The sequence below is a fragment of the Harpia harpyja genome, chromosome 14 (genome assembly GCF_026419915.1).
Source record: "Harpia harpyja isolate bHarHar1 chromosome 14, bHarHar1 primary haplotype, whole genome shotgun sequence".
In the NCBI taxonomy this organism is placed as follows: Eukaryota; Metazoa; Chordata; class Aves; order Accipitriformes; family Accipitridae; genus Harpia; species Harpia harpyja.
Genome location: NC_068953.1, coordinates 10178729 through 10191335, shown reverse-complemented (window position 1 = coordinate 10191335; position 12607 = coordinate 10178729). Strand labels below are relative to the sequence as shown.

At 38.4% G+C, this 12607-nt stretch overlaps 1 protein-coding gene across 7 annotated transcripts in view; it reads left to right on the top strand.

Moving 5' to 3' along the window:
- The window catches only part of OGFOD3 (2-oxoglutarate and iron dependent oxygenase domain containing 3), a 50559-nt gene that overhangs the window by 9435 nt on the left and 28517 nt on the right, over positions 1-12607 (top strand). For 5 of the 7 annotated variants that reach the window (XM_052807391.1, XM_052807396.1, XM_052807389.1 and 2 more), the window contains exons 4-6: positions 671-713; positions 7176-7240; positions 7843-7899. The exons of 1 other annotated variant lie outside the window; for it this stretch is intronic. In XM_052807391.1, coding sequence (XP_052663351.1) covers positions 671-713; positions 7176-7240; positions 7843-7899 — 165 coding nt within the window. The remainder of the gene's footprint in view (positions 1-670; positions 714-7175; positions 7241-7842; positions 7900-12607) is intronic. One more of the 7 variants, XM_052807392.1, reaches the window with a different exon arrangement.

Genomic DNA, 12607 nt, shown 5'->3' with positions numbered 1-12607 from the left:
AAACAGAACAAAACAACATATACCTTCTTTCAGCTGAGTCTATTTCTGGGTAATCTTGAGGTACTACTGACCCTGTAGTCCTCTGTGAACACTAAGTGGTGAGTTTTAATCAAATAGTAGGGGACACTGTCCAATTACACAGTTAGAAAAGTTATCAGCTGCTTTGAGTGTGATTTGCACTTGATAATTATGTCAGTGGGGAATATCACTGTAATGTTCGAAGCCATAGGCAGCTGGTATAAGTGCTTTGTTCACTAGTCAGGCTGGCCACTCTGGGATTTGAAATTCAGCTGGGCTTCTGATTTTGATGCAGCATTTCTACATTGTACAGGTTTATTTGTACTGCTACTAAGAATCGAGATCTGGTTTGGGTTTTTTTGTTTAATCTTACTTGACCAGAATGTATTTGAAAGACAATGGGTTTGGGGGTGTTTTGGGGATTTATGGAAGGGGGCTACAAGCTCAGAAATGTTCTGCAACATAGGTATTTTATTTTCATGACAGGCTGCAAGATTCAGTTTCAAGTAAATGGCAGCTCCTATTAACTCAGTTGGGTTATATTTGATGCATCAAATACCGCTTACTGAACAGTTATATGTTGTAAATAATGACTTAAAGGACAAAGTGATTAGACTTCAGTTCTCATCTGAGGTTATTGTTTTGCCTGCAGAATAGCAGAGAGGGGACTGTCCTTGGGAGGATCTGATGGAGGGGTGAGCAGTGTCCTGTTACTTTTTACATTCTTTTACTGCCAAGGCAAGATTATAAATGCATTTTTGGGGCTTGAGGAGAGGAGATGGAGAATTTTTCCTTCCATTCACACTTGGAAGAAAATTTGTTTGCAAAGTTATTTTATCTCCTATTAATACTGCTAGCAGTGTAATTCACAACTTCTGCAATACAGCCGACATTTCCTATTACTCAGTTTAGTTATTTCTAGCACCTCTTTTGAACTGCTTTTGTCTTCTACATCTGGAAACAGTTACTATAGCAGAACTGCACAAGTTTGACTTCTGAAACTAAGTTACAGTGGTTCACAGCATCATGTAAAGATTGTTTTGTGTAGTGACAAAAAATGCCATGTAATGTCTTAAGTAGACCTTTAAAAATGAAAACAAACACACTTCTCTTCTACAAGCATGTTTATTTTAATTTCTTTCTCCTGTCTTTGTTCTCAGGATATTTTTGTGTATGAATAGAAACTGTTTCTTGAGTATTTCTAAACACAGCCACTTCTTTAAGCCTCTGCTGAATTAGGGCATATATTAGCAGAAAAGGAGAAAGTTTCAATGAAAAAATAAGACTTTATTGTCCTTGTGATTGTTGAGAAAGACCTGCAAAAAAAATATAACCCAAGAAACTTGTTTCAGATGGGCAGCACTGGTTAATATATTTAAAAGATTTAAGATTCTCTGTTCAGTTCTGTCAGGATCCCTTGGATTTTTTTTTTTCAGTTCTGTGATTGCATGATTTGCCACTTTGCCTAGATTACTCTGCCTTTTGGGACCTCTGGCTTAACTTCTGTCATTAGTGCTGTCAAGTGGGTTTCCTATCCTGGTCTTTTGGGACCTCCAGGTTATTTTTCATTAGACTTCCACAAAGAGGAATTAGAAGGCTAGTGTATCACACAGACAGCTTCATGGATTTGGACCACAAAAAGCTAATGTCCAGCTGGGGGTCAGGGAACTGGGGAAACTGAGGCAGAGAAAGCTTGGAAGAGACATGAGGGGAGGTGAACTTGCTGCCCAATGCACTGAGCTGGGCAGGGGTCCTGAGCTGACTTACTTGGACAAGAAGCCAGAGTATCAGACAAGTATAAGTCCATCATCTACATCATTTCAGAAGCATCATTGTGAGGTTTTTTGAAAGGGACAGAGGGAGAAGATTCTGTTGCCGTAATAAAATAAGTCTGTGAAGAAATCTGATGTCCATTGAGCGGTCTGGGCTTTGATACAAGCCTTCTCACATTTCTCATGATCTGTAAATGTGAGAAAGTTATTGCATGCTGTTACTCCTTAGGGAAAAGTGCAAGAAGAAAGTTGTGTAGTATTGCATTGAGGCCTTATCCAAAATAGTGGATAAACACTGAAAGATGCTAAAAACAAGAGCTGACCAGTGTTTCTGGGAGATCATGTTTAGGAGAAGCTTTTAAATACAGTCTCTTTACCTAGCTTCTTTTATGCCTCTTTCTCCCCTGTTCTGCTGTTTTCGTTTTTCGATGTGCATGCTTGTATTCCCCATGTCATGGAGTGAATCTTTTCCCAATGGTGCTATCTTGGCTCCCGGATATCATTAAATACTGATGGATGTGTGGTGATGATGTATAGATGAAACTGTCTTTCTTCACTTAAGCCTTTTATCTTTCCAAATCTCTTAACCTACCTAACATACAAAATGTTTCAAGTCTTCCTTCATCTAGGTACTTTGTCTGTATGCCTCTTAAGCTTCAGGCTTCTTGGATAAGGTGTGGCCTGTTGCTTTACATTTCCTAGGCTTTAGAGTATTTGGATAATTCTGTCCAATTATGTCTGTTGTGCTAAGACCAATTTTTTCCTTAAAAATTCCTTAATTAAACAGAAACAAGAGTTATTTATTTTTAATTCTTTCTTCAGCCACTTTGATCTCTCTACTATTCCAAATAAAACTTCTTCAGATTTCTACTGGGGGTGCAGACTGCATTTTCATTCTCTCTGATTTCCTCTTAACCTCTTCTTAAGCAGTGTGTCTGATTTTTTTTTTTTTTTTTTCCCCCTGTCGTACTACTTATACTTTGAATTCACAGAAGTGGATTTGTGTCTATGTGTCTGGATACAACTTATTAATTTGAAGACCTAAAATTGCAGTTTGTGACTCTGTTCATTCTTTCCTCCCTTTGTTTGCTGCCCTTTCTGCTTCCTTGCAGTACTGAATTATAGCACAAAAACTTGTTTCCCTTTCCATCCTTTTGTGTGGAGAAAGTCCTGGCAAATATCTGAATTATGGAAATCTGAGTCATGCCCCAGTTGTCATGCTGAGGTTTCTTTCTAATCTTCCTTTGTAATTTTTCCTAGACTTATTTATGCACACACACAGTGAGGCTAGAAGAGGCCATTGTGATCTTCTAGTCTAACTTTCAACAGAATCCACACAGGAGCATCTTCTCCACCAGTATACTGCTTTCCCTTGTACGTCTCTATAAAACAGTTTTATGCTCTGTCCCTTATTCACAGAATGTGAATTGCATTAGTTCTCTTGATGTTTGCCTCAGCTTAGGTTTTTCTTCTTTATTAAGATAATGACATTTCCCTTTCTTTCCTACCTAATATTTTCTTACACGCTACCTCTGCTTGCGTTACCAGTTCAGTCATGACTCATTCATTCACGTCTTTGTAGGTGCTGCCGTCATAACATCTCTCTAGTGTAAATGAAACGACTCATTTACTATTGGATCTATTGGCATTTATTTAGAAGCCCCAGAAGAGAAATCTCTTGGTGCAGCCAGTCAGCTGCAGTCTGTTTCCTGTGTTGCAGTGAAACTGGCAGGAGTAGCCACCTAGACCTCCCTCTTGCAGGGGAAAATTGAATTTCTTAATCACTGGGAGAAGCAAACAACCTGTGTAGCTGTGATGCCAAATAAGGGTTTCTGGTGTGGGCCCACGGACCCGTGCATAGAATGGTCATTCTGCAGAACATATCCCTCCTTATTTTGCTTTCAGCCTTCCCATCCAAAGTCTGAAGTCCTCGAAATGCTGTCAGCTCTGCGTTATCCACAGAGAAGATAAAGCCTCTGTATAATACTTGGCCTATCTCATTCCTCTACTGCAGGCTGCATAGTTTTCTTCCTTCCTAGTTAGCCTCCTGATAGCCCTTAGGAAACACATACTTGTGAGGAGTGAAAGACATACTTGGCAGTGTGTCCTTCACTTTACGTACAGCTGTGTGTTGGTGGGATTATCTGGACTTAACTCTAGGAAGCTGACGAGGAACTGGTTGTGTCTAATCTCTATCTAGTGTAAGCTTGTACTGGACTCCATAGTCAAATATCGCCAAATTCCATTACTGGAAATTAAATAATTTCCACAGTAATAACCTGTACCTCCAGCAATCTGAATGCAGTAATAACCTGTACCTCTAGCAATCTGAATGATGTATAAATTAGATTGGTTACGCTTGTGCCTCATAATTGATCAGTGTAACTTTTAAGAGGCATTACCCTAAGAATGTAACCCTTGTCTGTCTACTCTTGAGATTCAAGTAGGGAAAGGTATTTAAAGGTGGTATTGTTTTGAGAGTCTGTGTAAGACTGCCTGCAGTGACAGCAAGTTTGATGGTGCCCAGGGATTGGTGGCTGTGTACAACCTCCATTGCACGTGCCTCTTCTGAGCTCGAGTGTGTGAGCATTCCCACAGGAGGAGTGGGGAAGGTTTTGAGTGCTACCAGCTCCTCTGTAGGCAAGTAGAAGTAAGTTTTTTGCTTTTTTCTCTTTTGGGCAGTGTCTGCTGTTTTCTTTAAAAGTATCACTTAAAACTTTTTAAGGGGTGGAGGAATTGCTGCAGAAGTCAATATATATTTAATGGTTGGCAATCCCTTTTATTGAGGATGAAAGGCGGGACCTATCATGCTTTGTGAGACGGGGACATTGATCCTTTTCGCCATTTTCTGAGAAGTAGTGGTTACTTGCATGTTCTTTTTGAATCCTTTTAGCAGTGAGAGGGTGGAGAATGTGGGACTAACAATACTGAAGGTCCAAAAGAACATATATTTGTGCTTTATTTTTTTTTTAAAGGAAGTTAAATTTCTTTTCTGTAGAAGTTCTGTAAACCAGGACATTGGGGTAGTTCTGTAAAACAATCTCTTGGAAATAGGTGTGTAGGTATGTGTGTTTGCAGTGTTTTGCCATCTTTAGATAAACTTTGTAGGGCTTTCAGCCTGGGAACACTGGCCTGAATTGCAGGCTGACCCTTGATGAGATAGCTGAACTTGAAGTAACAGTGTTGACACAGGCTTCCACCAAGGTATTCTCCTCGGTGTAGGAAATGATGCTGGAAATGTTTAATGTTCTGAAATGGCAGAGGCCAAAATAAACGTGTTTCAGTTTCTTTCCAAGGTAGCTGTTAAACAAATAGCTCCGTGCTCATGTGTAATCAAGTCCCTCTCTATGTTTGGCATTCAGTTGTCTTCCTCTGTCTGAAACAACCCTGAAGAATATTCCTGCTTTTTCAGATTCCCTTTTCAGTCTTCTTTATCTGGCATTTCTAGGCTTTATATCGTAGCTATTATCTTTTCAGCTATGAATACCTACTGTTCTTGGGGTTGGCTTTTATTGATTCATTTGGTTATTTTGGATATTCCCAACTGTAATCATATGGAGTTTGAGGAGTGAGAAGAAATGTATATATTTGGAAAGCATGTTGAAAGTGTTTGAAAGGCAATTTGTTTTTAAATTAAATTCATCTTTTCAGATGTGTCCTGCTACTTCTCCTTATAATCTACTTTAGCATGATCACAAGCATATTTTTGAAGCTACCTGGGAGCAGTTTTACTAATTCTAGCTGTAGCTTAGATTATTGTACAGAACCAGAAACTAATAAATGAAAATATTCTGCTTCTCAGGCTTGAGTAGAACTTATTACAAGAACTGCTTTTGAATGAGTGTGAGATTACTTGTTTCCATAACAGTCCTCTGAAGCTTTTGGAGAAATGTGGGAAGGGGAGGTCTGAAAAGCTCATGCTATGTCCACTTGAATAGCTTGTTGCTTATATATTTTTAAGGGGGTAAATAAAATTATTTGGGTAGGTTTATTAAAAGAAGGTTGTTGTTATACTATCCCTTTTAAATGGAGACTTCAGTGGAGTTCCCCTGATTCAGCTCTGAAGCTCAGAGCAATTAAGCCTGCACCAATTTTCTTTTGCTGAGAGACTGTCATGGGTGTCTTCCTCCAACATGATCCAGAGGAGGAGGGAGAAAAGTGCTTTGAGTCTCGGGGTGAATGTGAAGCTGTATTGCTAGCCTGTCAACGCAGCTCTGACATGGCTGTGGACTGATGATTTGCTGCTGCTCATTCACCAGCCTGTCTGCATTTGGGTAAAGATACAAAGTGGCTTCAAACAGTGCTGTTCCAACCATGCCCAGAAATTCTTGTTGCTGGTGAGGTGGAAGTTATCATTCTTTCCAGGCAGCTCACCTAGTGGTTTATTATTGTTTGGATTTTGCTATAATAACGTGAATGGTATGTGGTGCATCAAGAAATGCCAAATTCCAAGATGAGATCTTTTGCCTGGATATTGTATGTCAAAGAAGTCATTACTTTGGTGCCGGTCAGGTTAATTAACTGTTGATATTTCCAGTATAAAAAAAAAAGACTGCTATTAAACAGTTGTATTTTTAAATACTGTTTAACTGATACAAAACAAACATGTATTTTGTGGACAGCAAGGGACATACGAAAGTGTACTTTATTCAATTTAGAGAAATAATTTAGAGTCCTGAGGGGTAGCTCTCTATCCTGGCAAATCTGAGTATTAGTCTTTTTAGCTTGGTCTGGAGCTCAACAGAAGTGTTTGGCTTGAATCGGATGAAGAAATGGATTGACTTTTCATATGTAAAAACTTTTCACTCCTTGGTTTTCTTTTACAGTGGTTTAGAAATTGAGGAAAAGAAAGTTTGGCTCTAGTAAGCCTTAGAATTATAATTGTTCTTTTAAACAAACTTTTATGTCCATATTAAATATGAGAAGCATACAGGACCTCATGGTGAAGGAGAAGTTTTAATAACAAATGTTGGGCAAGATAAATATTAGTGCTGCTATTTGAGCGCTTCACAAATATTGGAAAATTAGTCATCTTTGTGTGGATGGGAAATGTCTTCAAGAAGGGATCCAGGAACGCAGTGTCTTACCCCTAGCCCATGGAGGAAGACTCTGGCAATTCTGCATGTCAGATTTGAATCTCAGGAATAGCAGTCCTATGCTTTTTTCATAGTACCTTAATATTTTGTGCATCTATACATCAAACTGAGGGAGGTTTGTAGTTGTAAAGTAAGCATTAGTATTGTGAACCCAAATGCTAGAAACTAATATTTTTACTTGGGAGGCTGTGGAAAGTGAGAGCCAACTTGGGACAGTTAAAGGTCATAGTTAAATAATGATAAAACCTTTTCATGCTCATTTTTCCTACTTTTTTGTTTCCTTTTCCAGGCATCAATTTTGGACTTGCACTCTGGAGCTCTTTCACTGGGGAAGCATTTTGTTAATCTGTACAGGTAAAATGGCGTTGTGGCTTCCTGCGTCTCTTGTTATCCTACACCTTCAGTGCTCACTGCCTTTTCAAATTTCTCAAGCCCTGTGGGCTGGGGTTAATAATGACAAACTGTAGAAGTTGGTTAGATTCACCACAGTTTCCACAACCAGTTAAAGAGCTTTTTGTGGCATGAAAACCAATCTTTTGTTGAACTGGGCTCTTAGAAAGCTACCATTACCTTTATTCTCAGAGTTCTTCTTGTACCAGTAAATAATAGTATTTTTTCACAGTTATAGTCTAGTTTGTCAGCAGTGGAAGAAGTCAAGTAGTCTGAACACTTAAAAACTTGAATCCACGTGCTTATGTCATGACGTGGGAGGGGACTTTTTTCATGCCTGGGGAATTCCATTAACAATTGCTGTATCTTGATCCTTTAATCTTTTAACATAAAATCTTTTAGCAATGCTTTTGGAACATAATGCTTAAAAGCATTTGTAGGATTTTTTTGGTGGTGTTTTCATCTTTCGATTGTGGGTAAAGCACAGATGGGGGTGAGAATATGTCTTGGTATTACTCAGGCAGTCTGATTCAGCAACTCTTTTAGACTGTTGTTTCATTTTTCAGGTACTTTGGGGACAAAATTCAAGACATCTTCACAGAAGAGGATTTTGCATTATATCGGTAAAGCAGTAAAGATTGTCAATAACTTCTGAATGAACTGCAAAACATAACTTCATAATTTTTTTTTTTTTGCATGCAGGCTGGGAGGGGATTGTCCTTTGGATTCAGACATACAATTGATTTTGCAACTCAAAATAGTAATCTCTGTGAGAATTAAGGTCTCTTGAGGAAAATAAGTAAAAGGACCTGTTGGTGACTACCTGATAAATAACATCTGCTGCTTTGAACTTAGCTGCATTACCAACGTCAGGACAGTATTGATGGTGTAAATGTAATCAGAATGATGGCAGCACCACATATTTCCCTTTCTGCGTAAGGGGTTGATGCCAGCCCTGCAAGCAAGGAGAGCTGCTTCATCTGAGTTCTGTGGTTATTTGCTGGAACATTATAGCTGCATTGTAAAATCCTTCAACATTAACTCCTATTTAACACATGTTATCCAAGAGTTGTGTTAGATGATAAAGACAATCCTATGCTACTATTACATTAGGAACTTGGAGGTTTTTTGGGTGAAGTGTAGCAAAACATTAAAAATGGTAAAGCAGGAAGTGCAGGGACTTCAAATTACTAATGTTCTGGCTAGAGAAGCAGAGCATACTTTCCCCCTAAGAAGGCAGAATATGAAATAGTGCTATAATGTAATAGCTTTGGCATCTGATGCTTTTAGCTTTCCTGTAGACCTGCTCATATACTTAATGAAGACAACAAACCTAATGAGTTCCATGTGTCTGTCAAGGTGTGGGGCCAAAGTTTAGGAACAAGCATTCTTTGTTGACTAGACACAATAAATCTTTAGATATGCATTTCAGTGCTTTCTCACAACTTAAAATGTACCTGACTTGAACATTTTAACTCTTTTTGTCTTTTTTTTTGGCTTTGAAGGAATATGACCTCCCTCTAGTGGTAGAAAAAGTATTAAGTAGCCAAATAAGTTTATTAGTATGGTAATTTTATTTGTCTTAAAATATTAACCACTTAAAGCTTATTTCTATTTGACTACTGTTTTTAGATACTGTTGTCTTTTTAAAGAAGTTCATTGATAATGTGTTTACTTCTTCCCCCCAAAATCACAAAAACGAGACGCTTTCTTCATTATTTTTTAACTTTGACTCTATAAAGAAAATACATAGTTTATACCTCACCAAGATGGTGGAGAATATTTTGAAAATAGTCTCTGTTTTGCCTTCCATTCTGTAGAATATCAAAGAATCTGTAGAAATAACATGAGTGTATGGAGGGAGTGTCTTACTAAAGAATATTTCTGTTTCACATGAACAGAAACAGTTTTTCAATAATTTTTATGAATTTCTGATCCTTGCACTGTGAGATGAGACAGCTGCTAGGGAATATCAATATTCCATTGGCATTTCATGCCAATATAGGGGATGTTTCAGTCTGCTGGATATCAATCTACTACAAAATATATTATTAAATGCTTCTGTTCATATTAATGGCAGTGCTTTAACATGGACCGTAGTACCTTGTGTCCTTAATGAATAATTTTATGCTATTTTTGGGAGTGTTTATCTTCATTAATTTCACTTACCTACCAAGGCCAGTTTAAAAATACACTCTTGAGAGAAATAACTAAATGTAATTCATGTCTAAGTATTACTGATTGCAACAATAACAAATCTGAGTAGGCATTCTGAGCCAGGAGGCTGGTTTCTAAACTGTTTCTGTCAAAATTATGTTGCTTCAGAATCAATTACAGTTTCTAGGCTGATCCTTTAATCACCATCTGCCAAGCAGTTCTTCTTGTTTCACATAATAGGTGCATATTTATCCAGAAGAGACCTTTAAATCTAGATGCTTGGTTTAAGGTTTGTTGTGACTTTGGCAGTCTGGAGATAGGACAAGAGGAAATGGCCTCAAGTTGAGGCAAGGGAGATTTAGGTTAGATATTAGGAAAAATTTTTTTACTGAGAGGGTTGTCAAACATTGGAATGGGCTGCCCAGGGAAGTGGTTGAGTCACCATCCCTGGAGGTATTCAAAAAGCGAGTGGACAGGGTACTCCAGGGCATGGTTTAGGGGGCATGGTTAATGGTTGGACTTGATGATCTTGAAGGTCTTTTCCAACCGAAATGATTCTATGATTCTATGATTTATTCCAAAAATCTTACACTTTCTTAAGGTAGAGACATAGAAGGAGCAGAGGAAGAGCTGATAATGTGCTTTCTCCCTTTATTTGTTCTGCATGTGAGATTTCTGTTAAAACTTTCTGGCTGTAGAAGAGTATTGCCTTGTTTGCTTCTACCGCCTTTGGTGCTTTTCACTGGGAACAGTGTGGAGATGCTGACAAGTGGGCTAGAGAAGTTGTTTAGTTTTGTAAAGCTTTGAGTGTTCCTGTCACTGTACTTGAATCACACTTTGCAGTGACTCCTAACAGTGCATTTTTTTGCTGGTCCAGCAGAGCTTGTATCTTACAGAAATTTTTGTGTGGCACTTCTAGTTCTTTTACTGAGTCCTTTATGCTGCTGCTGATACATTAAGCTGGCAACTTTACAATCTAGTGAACATCCTTTCTCTTAGGTTGTGTGTTCCTTAGACTCCTAGCTACTTCACTGGCTTTTTTTTTTTTTTTTTTTTTCCTTCCTCATCACCCTGACTCCAAAATAGATTTCAGTAACTGCTTTTAGGGAAGGTGGTCATGTACTCTTTTCAGGGAATTCTGTTTTGCCTTTCCCCAAGTCTGGCCTGTGCATTTTGATATTATCCAGTGACTCAGTGTAAAGGTACAAGGACTGCTGCTGGCAGATTCTGGGAGGGATTCATTTGTTACTTATATTGTTGACTGGGTGCTGTACTTGTATATTTATTACCATAGCAGAGCTCTGTTTAGTGTATCTGATCAGAGCCAGGTACACCCTAAGCAGTTTGAGTGATAGAATAGCTGCTGTGTTTATGAAAATGAATGCTTACATTCTCCAGCATAAATAACTATTTTCTCTGTAGCTACAGTACACCAGAGCTCTCCCAACAGTTTTTGAAATATGGGGGACATGGAGGAAAAAGTATGATGAATGAGTGGGCCAGGATCAAGAAGGGAGGGGAAGCTCCTGCCTGAGGCTCCTGCTTTTTCTGGGTGCATATGAGAAGTGACTGAGGGAACACTGTGGCTCTTGCTGTACCCGATCCAAGGTAGCCAGAATTTCTGGGCTCATTCATTGCTTTCTTGATAGCACTTTCTAAGCTGAAATGTGGCTTACCTTGTCATGTGATTTAAACCTGAAATACGTGTGTTTGTCCGTAAGTGTTTTACCAGTAGACTATGTAGGCTGTGTCAGGAATAGCAGGGAAGGGAAAGAAAAACTTGCGGTCATGATATTGATAAATGTTGAAATGGCCAGGTTAGTGGAAAGCAGGCTGTACGGAAGAGTTTTTATAGGCTTAAAAAGGGACTTCATACTATTTTTGAAAACAGCTACATGCTGTATTTGGCATACACTGGGCACAGAATGAGTTGAAGTACACAGATGTATGTGTTCAGATACATGTTTTATAGGATTCTAGGGAACACTTTGATCTCTAAAAAGTCATGCCTTTGCTCCTACTGCAAGGTAAACATTTGATTCCCATGTATAGTGTTTAATTTGCTATCGCAAAGAGGGACATGACATACCTTATGGAGTTTGAAGCAGAGGTCATTGTTTCCACTGATAAGTTTTGTCAACCTGTTTGTCTCCTGCAGTGGGGTAAATGTGATGATGTGGTACAAAGGGCAACCAAGATTATTGCAAAGCACCCTGCAAAACATAGCTCCTGCAGCACAAAGTTACCTTTGCCTTTGGCACCAAACTTGTAAATGGATCTTTTTTACACATTCTTACTCCAGCTACAAGCTAAGATCACCTTGTCATTAGTTACGATAGTGCAATGCGATGTTTTCTAGTAAGATCAGTATTCTGCACCTAGATTCCCCTCCACCCCCTACATTAAGCATAAATTCTTTTATACTTTATGTGGCTTTCTTAAGCTTATTTTGAACTGCAGCCACTTACATATGACAAAGTGAGAAGTCCTGGTTGTTATTCACATACCTTGAGAAACAATCTTCCCTTGCATATTTTCCACTTTCTTTTCTAGGTTATAGTGCCTATGTATTTGACTTGACTGATGCCATATTATTAGAAAGTAGGTATTAAACACTGTCTATGTGTAGAAATGACATCTTTGTGCTGGCTCAACTAGGAATTACATGGACTTTCTGTAGCTTTTGAGCAGCATGGTAGATATTGGAGCAAGAAAAAGCATTTAGGCACTCAAAAGGTATTCCTCTTTTTCTCTTTGGAGTTTGCTTCCAGCAAATCTTTGCCATATGGGTTATTCATTCAAACATCAGTGGAAATCTGCAGTTTATTCATGACTGATAAGCGTTTTTTTAGGGTTTTTTCTTGTTGATTCTCTATAATTGGGTTATTTTTTGCACTGCATTACAGCGCAATAAATGTTGTGCATATTTGTAGGGACAGTTTTTCCAGTTTAATAGTTTGTATTAAATATAAACTGCTTGGGCATTTGTTGGAGATGTATCAGATGACACTTTGTGTATCGCGATAGTATTTCATGCTTAATTTAAAAGCGTCCACAGGATGTGAAAAAATAGGGAGGCAGAACTGGCCTGTCACTCTTTGCTCCATCATATGTTACATAGGTTTCTGTTGTACCTCTTAAATTCAAGCCTGAACATTGGGAATACCCAATTTA